General features: G+C 35.3%; 1 protein-coding gene across 1 annotated transcript; it reads right to left on the reverse strand.

Moving 5' to 3' along the window:
• Positions 1-13,168: 13,168 nt before the first annotated feature.
• On the reverse strand, positions 13,169-13,961 carry LOC149198050 (uncharacterized). Its single transcript, XM_089404049.1, has one exon. It carries the CDS (start codon positions 13,905-13,907, stop codon positions 13,356-13,358), a length of 552 nt encoding a protein of 183 aa, XP_089260175.1. The 5' UTR covers positions 13,908-13,961; the 3' UTR covers positions 13,169-13,355.
• Positions 13,962-16,825: the final 2,864 nt, after the last annotated feature.

The raw sequence follows: 16,825 nt of genomic DNA on the forward strand, positions 1-16,825 counted from the left end.
GGGTAAATTCCATGGGTCGATGAATAATATGGGTGGATGAGTACCATGGGTTGATGCCATTTTCCATTCGGATCAATCGACGAGTTCTCGGCTGCAACAACTCACCTACCACCTTTAGAACATTGAAACAGTCGCTCTCTGCCAGTTTTCAAAACCCTCCCGCTTATCGGGCTCTACAAGAGCATTATCGCATTCTACAGGAGCGGAAACACAGTCTACAGGAGCCTTTCTACAGGAAGCCCAGAGAGCAGCTCTGCAGAGGGAAAATTCGAAATTTTTGCCAAATTCAAGCTCGAAACAAGGTAGGCTCAGAAACCCACTCTGCATGTGATATATCTACAAAAGGTGGTGGGATTTGAAGCAAAGTACTGGGTTGAAAAAGGAAGGGAAAGTGAAAACAAAAGTCTGCCTGTGTTTTTCTGAATTACATACAGTCTCTCCATTTTACTCTCTGCACTAAAAGTCTGTCTTTTTCTTCCTCGTATTCTCCTGTAAAGAAGGGATGCAACCATAGAAAATCAAGCCTGTAAAAAAAAGTGAATTTGCATTTGGGATGAATTTATGGGATCCAAATGCTACATTGGGAGACTTTCAGCTAATGGCTATGGCTTCGTGGATGAGCCATGAAGAAAAGAAAGTAGTGGAAATTCACAAAATGATGAAAAAAGAGCTGAGTGAGCCCCTGATGATTAGAGTAGAACCAGCAGACCCATTAGCTCTCATCTATGCCCACCAACACCTTGCAGCTAATCCTCAAGTTCTCCCTGACTATGTTGACAGGCAAGCACAGGCTATTGCTCATTTCGAGGATATGGAGAGATTGTTTGGCGATGAATGCCTTCATGCCTGCTTGAGAACGTGGAATACATTACCAAATAGCCTAACGATTAGGGAACAAGATGAGGGAGGCCATGAGGAGAGTGCCCTTGTATAAGCACTCAATGCAAAACTTGAAAGCCAACTGGATTGGTCTTAAGTTCAGTCCTCCACTGCTGCTAGGACTGTTGGAAGGAGTTAAGGAGGAGGAAGAACAGAAACAATGGGAGGAAGTGGATAGGAAAGTAGGTTTCCATGATAAGGAGGAAGACATCACATCAGAGGCTTGGGATGTCAGGGAATCTATCAGAGCCATTAAGGATGAAGAGTTAGATTAGTTGCTCAGAGGATGAGCAACCCATTTAGTAGGGGGGTGATGATGAGCCCTAGAAATGGGTAATTATATGGGCTCATTCTGCCTCTTATTTCGACTTAATCCACCATTCTCATTAGTTTAATGCATTTTTTTGAATATATTTATGCTAATAGAGTGAATTGGGTTAGTCACTTTGCCATGTAGTCTAATGAGTGTTTTATGCAGATTTTTTGGACAATTTTGGACAAAGACAAGGAATTTATGAGAAAATGGCATCCAAACTCGAGGAAAACAGGGAAGAGGACTTAAAGCGGGCATTTCTACTTCATTAATGACCCCTTTCCTCGAATCCTCCATGAGCAACTCGGAGCACAAAGGCCCACATTGATGATTCCAAGGGGCGGCCGAGCAAGTCAAGTAGGACTATTGTTTATCTTCATTTCTAGGAAGCTGAGTTCCTTGATTTTAGGAGGACTGTTGGAAGTCCCCATTTGTATAAATAAGAAGGCTTCAAGCCTCAATAGGTTAGCTAGTTCTTAGTAGATTTTCGCACTTTTGTGTAGCACGTTGGTCAGCTTATTTTCGAGTTCTTTTTGAGAATAGTTTATGTGATGTAACTACTATTTTTTGATAAATGAAGATGAAACAGCTTTTGAGACAGCACTGATCTCTTTTAGAGGGATGAAAATCCTGGGTTAGGACCCAACCCAAGTTTCCCAACACCTCCTTTGTGTATTTATATGTTTTCTTGCTTCCATTCATGAGTTAATTTCTGTTACATAGGTTCATTTTGCTTTGTTAGAATAGGTTGCTTTTGATGGTTAGCATAGTTGTTTTTGTTTCAGTTGCTCAAGTAGGTTGCTGAAATGAAAAAATAAGATTCAAAAAGGCCACAGTAGACCTTGATCTCCTTTCTCCCTTCTTGGGACTATGATTTGAGGTCAAGGCACTACTGCTACCACCAAAAACACAGTTTTTGCTCTTCCATGCAACTGCTAGTGTGATAACTTGATTTGGAAAAGTTGATATTGGTTCAGATTCACTTGCTTAGATCATTTCCTGTTCATTTACCATAGTTCTCTCGCATGCTTTTCTGTTCACAAGGTACTATTTAGCATTTTCTGTTTATAGATCAGAAATTAGGTCAAGATAGAAAAATCTCTGTTTTCATGGTATAGTAGTTCTTCCTTTGATCAGTTTTTGTGCAGATCTATTGCAGGACCTTCCAGCTCACCATCCATCCATGCAATAGCTAGCACAACTCACTTCCCATATATTTCCCAGCTCATTTGCAACATTTCGCCAATTTGCCCTAATTTCTACGTTTTTATCCATAAAGCTGTTTTCTTGCCATCCAAACAAATCTGACCATCACATTCGTCCCTGATCTTCCTTGATAAGTTCCAGACACCTCCACGCCTTCATCTAGCCTTCATTTCCATTTTCCCATCATTTTTCCACTTTCAAATCTCCAAAAACACTTTTCGGCCTCCTCCTGTAGATCCCCTACAACCTCTTGTAGAATTTCCTGTGAGTGATTTTTAGAAGTCTGATCTCAATGGAAGTCTTCAGAAGGGTACTAGGGGCTTCTTAGGACCTCTCCACACCTTCCTCCACCTCTGCAACAACCAACACCATCTTCCTTTGCTACCGAACCTCTACACAGTCATAGCCGAATAAATCACAAGCATAATAATTTCACATAAAAATACTCAAAAATACAAAATGATGTTTTCTTCTCCTTTGTTTTTAGAAGTAGATTGAATAAATGCAATTTACCTTTTCAGTAGTCAATGGCACTCATTTCATCAGTTTCCATCTCTTTTCTTGCAAAAGTAGGGTTAGTAGGTAAATTAGGGTTTGCTAGGGTTTGCGTTACATTTTAGTTTTCTTTCTCTTTCTTCAAGTAGAATAGCCTCTTTCGAGTTAGCTTTCCTTCATCACAATTAAAATCTTCTTCTAAGAATTCATAGAAGTTGGCTTAAGCTCCTAGCGAACTTGCGCCAGCTAATCAAGTGACAACCTACAGTAAGAGCTAGTACTTGTGTATACAACACTGTCTCTTCCAAGTTTGTTACGAACTACCGTGTTGATAAAAGTAAAGTAGGGAGCCCTAGGAGTTCTAGCATTATTGTTACAATAATGGAGCTAACCAAATATGACATGGGTTATCCGATGGATGCCACATACTTGATAGAGTATTACATGCCTAAGAGCAGGGAAAGGTTCACCGTTCCCATCCACACATTAAGAAAGTATGAAGCCATCACATTTCTCATGCTGAATGTTTTTTGTTAAATAGATGACCATGTTTGAGAGAAAATCCATAGCATACAATTTCTCACAAGTCACTTTCCTTACCATTTCAACACCAATGAACTCCATTCTTATCATAAAAATACATCTGCCAAATTAAGATAAAATAGGACAACAAATAATATACTAAGAGGACTAGATAATGGATTGAAACAAAATGATACACTAAGAGGACTAGATAATGGCATCAACCCGTTGTCCCTCAGTCAGATAATCCAAAAATTTGAAGTTAGCAATACAATCAATAACATATATCAATAACGCAATGGAAGAGATATCGTGGGCCACTAACTCCTTGGTGCTAATGATTTAGATGGCATTTCTGAGTAAGAATAAGGTAATAAAGGTACCAATATTGGTGGGTAGTTAACTACGAACGACTCTTACGGAGGTAGGGCATGGGCCCATGTGATGGGTTTTTATATGTGGGAAAAGTGTCTGTAGGATGGAAGGATGAAAATATAGTTGGGTTCTTTTATGGTTGTTTATGTCCTTTAGCCTTGAGGTCATATCCTTGCGCTCAAGGGAAATATTTTTCTAGTTAGCACAAGGGGGGAAATTTTTTATTGAAACTGAAATTGAAAATGAGAAATTAAGGGTTGTTATTTATGTGTATTATTGTGGAAATAAAATTAGTTGAGATTTATCTAATTCTTTTATTTATCAAGCAAACACTAAAAGGGATAAATCTTGAGGTATAAATTTTTAGATCTGGAATTAAAATGGAATATATATATATATATATATATATATATATATATATATATATATATATATATATATATCAGCTCCATATTGAACATAAAAAGAGTCTCACAACTCGCTCTTATTGAAAAGTGAAAAAATAAGAAATTTTTTACTTTCACAAGTCAAAACTCTATGTTGAGTATGAAATGAATTACACATATCCTTTCATACTAAGGTGTAATGTTTATATTATTTTATATTGCATGTGTGAACTTCATATTGAGTAGTGGAGGAATTACATATCCCCTTAATACTAAAAAGTAGAAAGCAATTTTAAATAAAATTAGATATTTTTAACCATTAATTACTTTATCTCTATAAGAATATGGTGCAAAATTAAGGTATGAATTGAAATATTTGATTTATAACCACATTGAAAATTTTATTTCTATTCGCATTGAAACCTTAGCCAAAAAAGGGAGACAATCATCTTTTTGCAGAGAGAGCATTCAAGTAGAGAAAATAACCATTAAATAGAGTTGCAACCCACATGTTGAGAAACCAAAGTTATAGGGTGTTTTTAAGCCAACCCTTGACTACACAACACTGTAAAGAGGAATTTCAAATGACAAACAATGTCAAAGAAAAAGAGATTAGTGAATTTAGTCGCAAGAAGGGGACATGGTAGAGAAACCCTAGCCCAAATCAAGTACTCTATTTCTTCTTAAAAATCCATACCATCTATTTAAATTTTTATGGTGAATTGAATAAACCCTAGATAAATTTATTTTTGAAGAAAATAAAACCCTATTTTTGTATGGAGAGAACTCTATTAATTTTTTTTGACAATTTAGATTTGTACAAAAACTAGCTTGAAATAGTGATTTTAGGGTTTTAAGATTTTTTTTTTTGTAAAACAGAGTGGGGTTTATCAAACATAATATGAAACTTATTTTTAAAAACAATGTTTCATGGACAATTTGGTGAAAAATGGGTTTATAGAAATGTTTTATTTTTTTGAAAGAAAAGTTTGTATAAAAAATAATGATGAATTATAAATTTGAAATTAAAAAGTTTAAAGGAAAAAATAATTTTGAACCGTGGAAATAAAAAATGGGGAATCTACTAGTATAGTAGGGGTTGTATAAGGTGTTACGTGGCTGGAGAAAAGAGGTTGTAATGATGAATGATGATGAATGGGAGGACTTGGATGCTAGGGCCCTCACTGTAATTTTGTTTTGTCTTCTTGGTGACATTTTACTCAACATAATTGGAAAAGTGACAACAACAGGCTTGTTGATGAAGTTAAAAGGTCTATACGTGATGAAGTCCTTGATGAACGAGATTTGCTTGAAGAGGAAGTTGTACAATTTGAAGATGAAAGAAGGTACAAAGATTGCAGATCACTTGAATGTGCTTATTACTTTTATTTTCCACTTGAAAAGATTAGATGAAAAATTTGATAGGGATGCAGAGTTTCTTGCAAATTCTCTACAAATCTACCTCTGAGATCTATGTAGAAAATTTGAGTGTAGATTAACTTGGTAATGCAATATACCAAAGCAAAATACTATAATCTACTTCTACTGTCAAACTTGTGGAAGCTTAAAGATCGAGCTGAATTAGAGCTGAACACATATAACCATAAGAAGAAGAATCAATGCACATGAAACACATAAAATACTCAAGGGAGAGCCTTAGCTAAAAAGCTCGCTATCTGTATTATCATACAAGTGGAAATATCTCAGGATTACACAAAGCTTTAGCTCACAAGCTATCCAACTCTCAGTACAATCCCTCACTGCTGCTCATAGACAGAATAGGCAACACATATGCCTTCCTTCAGTCCTCCAAGCCTCCTATTTCCTTGCGCAGTTTCTCCTGGGTCCTCTAGCTGTAACCTGTGTGATCCTCACCTCACACACAACACTGACCTCTGAAATAATTGCGCAATCTTGAAGGAGATAATTCCTTCTGCATAGATGAGTTTCCTTTATAGGAAAATTCCTACAACTGATAGTACACTGTCCCTTCCTCTAATCTCAACTGGGTATTTCTTTGAATTGACATGCATGAGTTATTTAAGAGAGAATATTTAGTTATCTAGAGAACACTAGTTGCATGCATGCATGCATTAACTGATTGAACTCACAATTAGTTCCTCCAACTGTTTGGAACTAATTTAACTAGACATAACTCAATCAACTAAGCTAACTAATTACAACTCAAATACAACTCATCCTTATCTCCTTAATTAAGAGATAAATTCCTCAATCAAAGGGATAACTGTTGCATGTCTTCACATATACTTCATGTTTGATTTTCTCCAACTAATTAACTCAAGATGAATTAATTAATTATTTTTCAAACAACTAGTGAGACTAAATTCGAATTTTAATTGAGGGACTAATTAAAATTGGAATATATCCTGAAATGATATTTATAGCATTTCTGTATTTAGCATTTCTTGTTGCAATTTTCAACACTCCCTCTCAATAAGAAAGGCATTCAACTCAAACCCAATCCTGAACCTTTGGAATTTTTTGCATGCAACACTTCTCTCAAGTGTTGTTGCTCCAGCAGCTCCAAAAACAAAAAATATCCAACCTGAATCATAATGATGCCTCTGTCATCAAAGTCTCTGACTGCTATTGCCTCTATCGACTGAAAACTCTGCACCTCTATGCCCTTAAGTATCTGACTACTCTAGCCTCTGTCACTTTGATCTCTAATTGCATCGATCCCACTGATTCCTCCCGCTTCATCCGTGCTGTTGCTAATCCTTTCTCCCAACACTGCATCCACATTGCACCTCCTCTCATCATGTTGCATCATGTTGCCGACTGCTACACTGCATCTCAATTACTGAGAAGTACGTAACTGATCTCCCAACTGATCACCATGTTGGGCTAGAAACACCCTCTGATGCTAAAGCTCCCTTTGTCGTTGACAAGTGCTCCCTCTCTGACCTCTGCGATGCTGCAAAAACTCCCCGCATCTTGCACCATTGCACACCTCTCTGTGCCATCATGTACTAGTGTAACACTCCTGTGCCTCTCGCATTGCTGTAGCCTGCTAGCTCTGCACTGTCTTGGGACTCCTGCACTGTAGCTCTCTCCACCATTCCATCCGCATCCGTCTCTACCCACTTAGCCAGTCCTACTACTCCTCGTTGGGATTGCCGTAGCAAGGTCTAATCAAAGAGGTTGAGTACCTCAAGGATCATACCCCAATTTCAGCCTTCTTGGGACTATCACTCCACATCGCCCCACCTCACACCTGGAGGTATGGCTGCATGCGATCCATTTACCCACCTGGCTTGAAATTCCCCCTTAATGGAGGTCTCTGCATGAGTGGATGCCTCCACCAGTTGTGGCTACTCCACAACCTTCTGAAGCTGCTTCACCAATTGTGGCTCCTCCACAATTTCTGAGACTTCTTCTAGTGCTGCATGTTGAGAGGTAATTTACTCCCCCTCTCAACCACCAAGCATCTAACCTTTGCCTTTCTCCTCAAGGCTTTGCATGCATCTTGTACCTCAAGTGCATACAGGTTCTTGGCTAGCACACCAATCTGTTTCATCTTTCCCACCATCATGAAATTTTCTGGAAAAAGAGTTGATTTTAAATTAGCGATATCTCCCTCATCCGAACTCCGATTCAGCCGATTTTTGTTTTTGAATTTGGGTCTTTTTCCGCAAGGAATCCATATCTATTATTTGTTTCTGAAAATTTTGTACAAAATTTTTTAGATCTGCTCTGAAAACTCGCGGCCCAATTTTTTTTTTTTACTTTGAATTCTCTTCTTCATATATTGTTCACTGCTCCAATAAAATTGGCTCCAATACCATGTAGAATTTCCTGCAAATTCTCTACAAATCTACCTCTGAGATCTATGTAGAAAATCTGATTGTAGATTAACTTGATAATGCAATATACCAAAGCAAAATACTATAATCTACTTCTAGTATCAAACTTGCGGAATCTTAAAGATCGAGCTGAATCAGAACTGAACACATATAACCATTGAAGAAGAATCAATGCACATGAAACATAGAAAAGACTCAAGGGAAAGCCTCAGCTAAAAACCTCGCTATCTGTATTATCATACAAGTGGAAATATCTCAGGATTACACAAAGCTTTAGCTCACAAGCTATCCAGCTTTCAGTACAATCCCTCACTGCTACTCATAGATAGAATATGCAACACATATGCCTTCCTTTAGTCCTCCAAGCCTCCTATTTCCTTGCGTAGTTTCTCCTAGGTCCTCCAGCTGTAACCTGTGTGATTCTCACCTCACACACAACATTGACCTTTGAAATAACTACGCAATCTCGAAGGAGATAATTCCTTATGCATGGATGAGTTTCCTTTATAGGAAAATTCCTCTAACTGATAGTACACTGGCCCTTCCTCTAATCTCAACTGGGTCTTTCTCTAAACTGACATGCATGAGTTATTTATGAGAGAATATTCAATTATCTAGAGAACACTAGTTGCATGCATGCATGCATTAACTGGCTGAACTCACAATTAGTTCCTCCAACTATTTGGAACTAATTTAACTGGACTTAACTCAGTTAACTGAGCTAACTAATTACAACTCAAATACAACTCATCCTTATCTCCTTAATTAAGGGATAACTTCCCCAATCAAAGGGATAACTGTTGCTTGTCTTCACATAGACTTCATGTTTGATTTTCTCGAACTAATTAACTCAAGATGAATTAATTAATTATTTTTCAAACAACTAGTGAGACTAAATTCGAATTTTAATTCTCAATTTTAAGACTAATTAAAATTGGAATATATCCTAAAATGCTATTTGTAGCAATGCTATTTTTAGCATTTCTATTTTTTGATATTTCCAACAGAGTTGGAATATATCCTAAAATGCTATTTATAACATTTCTATTTTTAGCATTTCTTGTTGCTATTTTCAACAAGTGTAGATAAGGAAATTACAATATTGTGTTCATTTCCTGAATCATGGGACCATTTTGTAACCTCCATTAGCTTGAGCACAACTGAGACTCTTGAATTTGATATTGTTGTTGGAACTTTTTTGTTTGAAGAAGTGAAGAGGAAATATAGATTTGAAACCTCCACGATATAATCAATGGTGTATAGAGGTCATTCCAAAGAAAGATGAGATAAATCAAGAGGTCCATGTAGTTCAAAGTAAAAAGGAAAGAAGAGAAAACCGATATATTCATTCTACAATAAATCTTGAGGTATCTCAAGAAAGACTATTAGAAGAGACATGAATCCAAAGAAGATTCAAAAAGTGAGACAAATCTAGTTGAATTGAGTTTTACTATGATTGTTGAAGTATTGTTAATTTTCAATGCTCCTAAATATTATGAACATTGGTTATTAGATTCTGGTGCATCTAATTATATGTGTCCGCAAAGAAATTTGTTTTCAAGTTATGAAGTTATTGACGATAGATATGTCCTTCTGGGTAAAATATATGTTTTTAAGACTATTGGAAGTTTGAAAATCAAGATTTTTGATGGTATTATGGGGACATTAATAAATGTAAGACATATAATTGAGTTAAAGAAAAATCTAATTTCTTTAAGAGTATTGGATTCTGGTGGTTTTAAGTGAACTGGTCAAGGTAGACTACTAAAAGTGTCCAAGGCAACTTTAGTAGTCATGATGGCTACTAAGATAGAGAACCTTTGCAAGTTGGATGAAAGTACTCAAATTAGCGAATCAAGGGTGACATCTAAGGAGGCGGTAAGATCCACTCATTTATGGCATCAAAATATCGTTCATATGAGTGAGAAGGGATTATGGGTATTGATAAACTTCGAGTTACTTCCAAATTTGATATCTCTGAATTCGAATTTATGTAAACATTGTATATTTGGAAAATAGTGTACACATAAATCTAAAGTAAATTGTAATAACAGTAAACGTTACTCTTGATTACATTCATTTAGATGTTTAGGGGCCATCCGCTACTGTTTATTTTGGAAGATCATCATATTTTGTTTCACTTGATGATTTCTCTAGAAATTTGTGGTCTATGTTAGTAAAAAGAAAAGTTGATATATTTAAAAAATCTAAACAATTTAGAACTATGGTATAGAAGAGAATTGGTAGGAAAATCAAATGTTTAAGAATGTGTAATAGAGGTGATTTCACATCTTTAGTGTTTGAAGAAAATTGCAAGGAGGATAGGACCGTGAGACACAAAACAAAAATTAATACTCCTTAGAAGAATGGTGTTGTCAAATGCATGAACATGACTCTTCTACAAAGAGTAAGGAGCATGCTCAATAGTGCAAATTTGTAGCAACATTTATTCCCAAAAGCAATCAATACTTCTTGTTATCTTGTAAATCGATAGCCATCAGTGGCAATAAACTGTAAAAATCCCTAAAGAGGTATCAATAGGTCATTCCTGCAATTATATGTAATTTGTTTTGGGTGAAACATACACTCTTACTCCTAAGAATCAACATTCTAAATTAGACCCTAAATCAAAGAAATATATCTTTGTTGGTTATGAGAATGTTACTAAAAGAATATAGGTTGTGGGATTCCACTTCCCACAAAATTGCCATTAATAGAAATATGATTTTTGATGAATCTTCTCTTTTTAAATTATAAGATGTTTTAAAACATGAACAAAGTATAGAAATAAACACCACATCAACAGATTTAGTTTGAGACTGAACAATATACCAATATTTGTATAAAAATACTTTCTCTAAAAAGTTGTTATCATAAATGAAAGCATCACAAATGATCTTTTTATATCTAATTCATGATTTTAATTTTATCAATAAATTTCACAACGAGATTGATATTAATTTAAAAAAAAAAATATTTCTTTTTAATATAAAAATACATAAAGTAAATAGAATTTTAATTTAAAGGAAAGTAATATGATTTTGGTTAATTAAAAAATCATAATAAATAAATTTAAAATGTTAAAATATATAAAGGAAATAAAAAATTTAAATCATTTCTTTTAAAGAAAATACTGATTACCATTTTTTTCCAAATTATAAATTAACTATAGTCATTCCAAATTATAAATTAACTTAGATTAATTATATTAATAAATGAAATAAATATTTAAATAAATATTAATTATTTTTCAAATTAATAATTACATTATTTAGATTAATAAGTAAATTAAATTTGAGTGAGGAGTAAAAATAAATTAATTAAAACATACATAAATTATCTATAAGTATTATTTAATATAACATTTAAATATATGTTAACATAATTACATAAATTTAATAATGAGTAAATATTTATAAACTTTAAACATTTATTATATAATATTTATAAATTTAATGAGGGTAAATATTTATAAACATTAAACATTTATCATATAATATTTTTGCATTCTCAAGATTTAAAAGAATTATAAAAACTAAATTATAATTTTGTTTTAAATTATTATTATTGATGATGATGATGTTAACGTCGACTGAGACCAAACTTTGGTCTATCAGACCTAAAGAAACGAATTATTTAGTTTAATTTAAGATTTTATTCCTATGCTCAAAAAGCTTGGAGAGAAGCCTCCCCAGCTCACTGTAATTTTGACAACGTAAAAGGCTAGGAAGGTCATTATTGCAACAAAGATTTTGAAACTGAGATCTAATGTGGTTGTACTCAGGGCACTCTAAGAGGAAGTGATTTTCATCCTCGATGTTCGTATTCTCACAGAAATGGTAGAACCTTTCCATCCATGGTGTTTTAGGAACTACACAACGACCCGTTTCACTATGGAACTCATGAAAGTTTGTTCTAATCTTGGCTATATTAATTTTCTTCTTTAAACTAGTTAAAACACGGAGATGCTTTTGATCTTCTAGGGTGGGGTTGATGACCTCCTTATAATATCTTAATTTTCTTTTAGCTGCTAAATCTTTCTCATACCACATTTTTTCTTTGAACTTAGAAGTAACAATATTTTTAATGTTATTAATGTTTTGCAATGCAACATTCTCGTCGATCTCCCAATGGTTTAACCAGGCCCTGGTGTCTTTATACCAACCTCATACCAACCTTGTTTGAGTCTTAGGTGGTTTTGGCTGGAATTTAAAGCTAGCTTAGGAAGTCTATGGTCTCCTATTAATAATAATAAATAATAATATATGAGTTATATATTTGTAAATTTTTTCATGTCAAAGATTCACTTCACTTTATTATTGTGATTTTTAAATTGTAGATAGGCTTTGTTATAATAAGATTAGCCAATGTCATAGCTTACTAATACCACATGTTTATGGTTAGAAAAATCAAAACTATTTTTGAAATAAATCACAACCATTAATCTATGACTAATATTATATTTTGTGGAGCTTAAATCTTAACATCCACCTAATAATTTTTGATAATTAACTAAAATTTTAAAAAAATTATTCAAATAGACATGCCTATAAACCCAGTGAAACAAATAAACATATATAAATATTTGTTGAGGCCTTGGCTAAATTAGTGTTGTTTAGGAATTTTGACTAAAATCCAAAAAAAAAATTAAACTAAATCTTAATTTTTGTTGTTTGAAATAGTTTTTTAACGTAATTTTAATTTTTGTTGTTTAAAATAAATTTTTTTATTACCATTCAATACCTGAAAACCCTGACTGTCTTTATAACTCAAACTTATAATTCATAATTTTATAACCACCTAAATTTATTTTAAATAATAACATTGTAAATAAAAATAAAACTAAAATTACTTTGATACATTTCCATACAACTATTTCCATAATAAAAACATTTAGGAGAACACCTTTTATATTTTAACTAAACTCAATTATCCGTGTTTGTAAATCCTTATTCTGCATTGCCACGGGGAAAGAGTTAGCCCCAGCCGCAAAAAATACTTAAAATACTTACCTACATAATAGGAATTTGTTAGCCCTCAACATGCCAACCAAAGCTCAAGTTTTAAAATCTCATGAAGGAAGTTTATTCAGATATCCAATTCAATTGAAACAAATTAACAGCTAGCATGTGAATCGACAAAACCAAAATCACAGGGAAATCAGATCATAAAATTCTCAAGGAGATTCCTTAAGTTGCAGAATAAAGTGGGAGGAAGAAAACTCAATGTAACATCTTACAAGAAGAAAGAAAGCCATAGGCTACTGTTGCAAAAATTGCAGAGTGGACCAGGCTTTCCATCCATGAATCAATAAATGAATAAATTGAGCAACAGTGTGCTAAAATAATTGGACTAGGTGGCCCTTGCCAACATTTCCTGGCACCGCTGATAAGAATCTTGACGCTGAAGTCGCATCTGCTCATAAAACGCTGTAATAAATTCTTCTGCTCGTCGATCTACTGGTGGAGTACTGCAGAGATCATCCATGGGGGATTTGGGAGACTCATCAACACTGAGACGCTGTTGTTGTTGTTGTTCGTTAATACTAAAAACATTGTTGGTCCCATTATGGTCTTCATGGGCAGTGGGACAAGCGCAGGGCAGAGCTCTGATGAGAAGAAAATGCAGATGGTCTTCCCATGATCTCTTCTCGTTACGCTTCAAGGGAGTGCTGCCGCAAGAGAACTCTAGCTCGCAACGATCATCAAAGCTTAACAGCACGCGATCATAAGCCGCTGTTGTGGTTTCCAATGTCTTGGAGAGTGCCCTCTGCAGATCATGAATTCTCGTCATCATTTTTGGCAATCGTTTTGCTGCAAATCCCCTTCTGATCATCACAATCACCAGTCTTGCCGCACTGCAAAATGGCCTTCTCCAAAGATGGCGATCCTTTATGTTCAACATCTTTGGTTGATCTGATCCGTTGGAACAGAAGTTTGATAGGCGGTCTACTTCTGTTCTCAACGTTCACAGAAATGGTGAATTCAGGGATTAGGGAGAGCCACGAATAAATAGCAGTTGGGAATCTGAATGAAATGTGCACGCCGGCTGGCTGGCTGCATTTGCTATCTTGCGTGGCGTTTTAAAATAATAACAGTGGCGATTATACAGCGTACCCCTTGTCTCAGACGTGGGAGATTCGGCATTTATCACGTGAAGTTTCAAACTTTCACGCGGTTTTTACGCGTACGATGACTCAGTCGTCTTGCACAAGATTCAGTTTTTTCGGAAGAGTTGCAGTCAGTGCGTGTAGTGAAGAAAGGGACGTTTTCTTCTGTCTTTTTTATGGGTTTTTGTTTTTTGAAGTGAGTTAGATAAGCAACAGCTGTTTATAACTGAATCACAATCGCTGTAACGTGAGGGCCACAGCCCACGTGGTTTTTTAGTTTACAGTCTTGCAACTGGACTGTCATTGTCCATAGGAAAGTGCATCTGAGGCGCTTTCTACGGGCGTCCCTAACCAGGAATTGTTTTAAAATTAGGTGTATGGGTGAGATGTTTCTAAATTAAAAGAGTAGGTGTAATGAGATTGTGTGAGGAGGGCTGATTGCCGTTTGAAAGTTCATAAATCTAATCAACACGTCCTCTGCTGGTTCGTCCAATTGACAAATTGTGAGCTTCAAGCGTCGGAACAAGTTGAGAGATGCAGCCCGCTTCAAGCACTGGAGCAAATTGAGGCTTCGAGCGCCAAAGCAAATTGAGAGGCGCGGTGTTCAACTGGTGGCCAAGAGAATGGCGGACTCAGAAGATCCTCAAGCGCACCGCCCTCGATTCGATGTGCGCGCATGCAGGTTCAAATCTCGATACGATGGGCTGGTTCGATCTGGATGTGTGTGTTAGTTCAGAGTATACATAATTCACAGTGGATTCATACTCAGACTTAGACGGCAATAGCAAAGAATATTTTAAATGGAGAAACAACAAGATTACTTAGTCAGAAACAGCCGAATAGATAAAACAATCACTGGAGAACAGAAATCACTTTGCATTACATAACTAGTTTGGGCCTTGGCTTACTTGCTTTGCTTTGGCCAGAGAAATTACAAATTTATAGAGGCAGAAGAAGGATCTAGAATCTTGTATGTGATTCAGATGGAGATCTGGAATGATCTAGAAACTAATGGCAGTGTGGAGATCTAGAAAGATTTGATCTAGAAGGATCTAGAATCCTATCTGAATTTGGCTTCACACTTAACATTCTCCCACTTGAAGCCAAATAAGAGTCATCAAGTCACACCAAGTCTTACCATGCCTCTACATAACTCAAGTTTATTTCGTGTAGAATCTTAGTGAGCATATCAACAGGGTTCCTATCTGTATGGATTTTTTCTAAGGATAATTGTTCTTCCTCCAACACATGCCCGATCCAATGGTACCTTAAGTCAATGTGCTAGTTTTTGAATGAAATGCTAGGTTTTTCGCCAAGTGAATGGCACTCTGACTATCACAATATAACACATACTTGTCCTACTTTATTCCTATCTCTCCTAGGAATCGCTGCATCCACAACATCTCTTTACAAGCTTCTATCGTAGCTATGTACTCTGCTTCTGTTGTAGAGAGGGCTACTATTCTTTGTAGCCTTGACACCCAAGATACTGCTGCACTTGCAAACGTATACAAATAACTTGTAGTGGCATTTCTGGTATCCATATCTTCAGCCATATCCGCATCTGTAAATCTTTCAAGCACAGTTTCATCATGACCAAAACATAAACAATAATGACTAGTACCCTTGAGATACCTCAAAATCCATTTCACTGCTTGCCAATGTTGTTTTCTTGGATTGGCAAGGAACCTACTCACTACTCCCACTGAATATGCAATGTTTGGTCGTGTGCATACCATGTCATACATCAAATTGTTAACCGTTGAAGCATAAGGAATCTTACTCATCTCTTCTTCCTCCTTGTCATCACTAGGACATAATTCAGTACTCAGCTTGAAGTGGGCTGCAAGGGGTGTACCAATTGACTTGGCATCCTTCATATTAAACCTGTCAAGCACCTTCTTGATATATTTTTCTTGCGACAACCACAACCTTTTGTTTTTCCTGTCACGCATAATCTGCATGCCCAATATCTGTTGTCTCCATTTTCAATCAAATTCACACCCCAAAACACAAAAACTTGAATTAAAAATAAAAATTTAATTATTACTCTTTAAAATTTAGTAATAATGACCTTACTCCTTTTAAAATACCTTTTTCAAAATTCTTACTGCTTTTAAAATATACATTTCAAAATTCCAACATATAATTATATATGTTTCATAATAAATATAAAAACATATATAATGCTTTAACATTTTCATATTTCACATATACATATGTTGGTTTGAGAAAAAACTTTATGTTTACATGCAAGCTTGATGTAAAAAAAAACTTACGAACACCACGTTTCAACTCCAAACTCCATGGATCCCCACATTTCAAACTCCAGCAACACGTTTCAACATAGATTGTTATGAAACCAGCTCAAGAAAAGATAGAAAAGATAGATCAACGCCTTAGAATTCAGCCTCTTCGAGGGGGCAACCTCCTTTACATTACATAAATGAACAATTCTTGGATGATTCAAATGACAAAACCTCCTTTCTATATATAGGAGTCTAAGGAGTCACAATATAATCCAGCCGACCTAACAATAATAATATAAAGCCACAAAAATAACAATAGAGGGATTCTATGGGCACATTAATAACAATATGGGGGCAATAGGGGCACAACAATATAAATAAGGGGTATAACTACAATAGTAATGGGGTAATCACTAGTATTATAGGGACCCAACATGCCCCTCTCCTTCAAAAAAGTGTTGTCC

Source organism: Pinus tabuliformis, chromosome 2_2, assembly GCF_031772625.1.
Source record: "Pinus tabuliformis cultivar Carrire ecotype Pingquan chromosome 2_2, CPIR1, whole genome shotgun sequence".
Lineage (NCBI taxonomy): Eukaryota > Viridiplantae > Streptophyta > Pinopsida > Pinales > Pinaceae > Pinus > Pinus tabuliformis.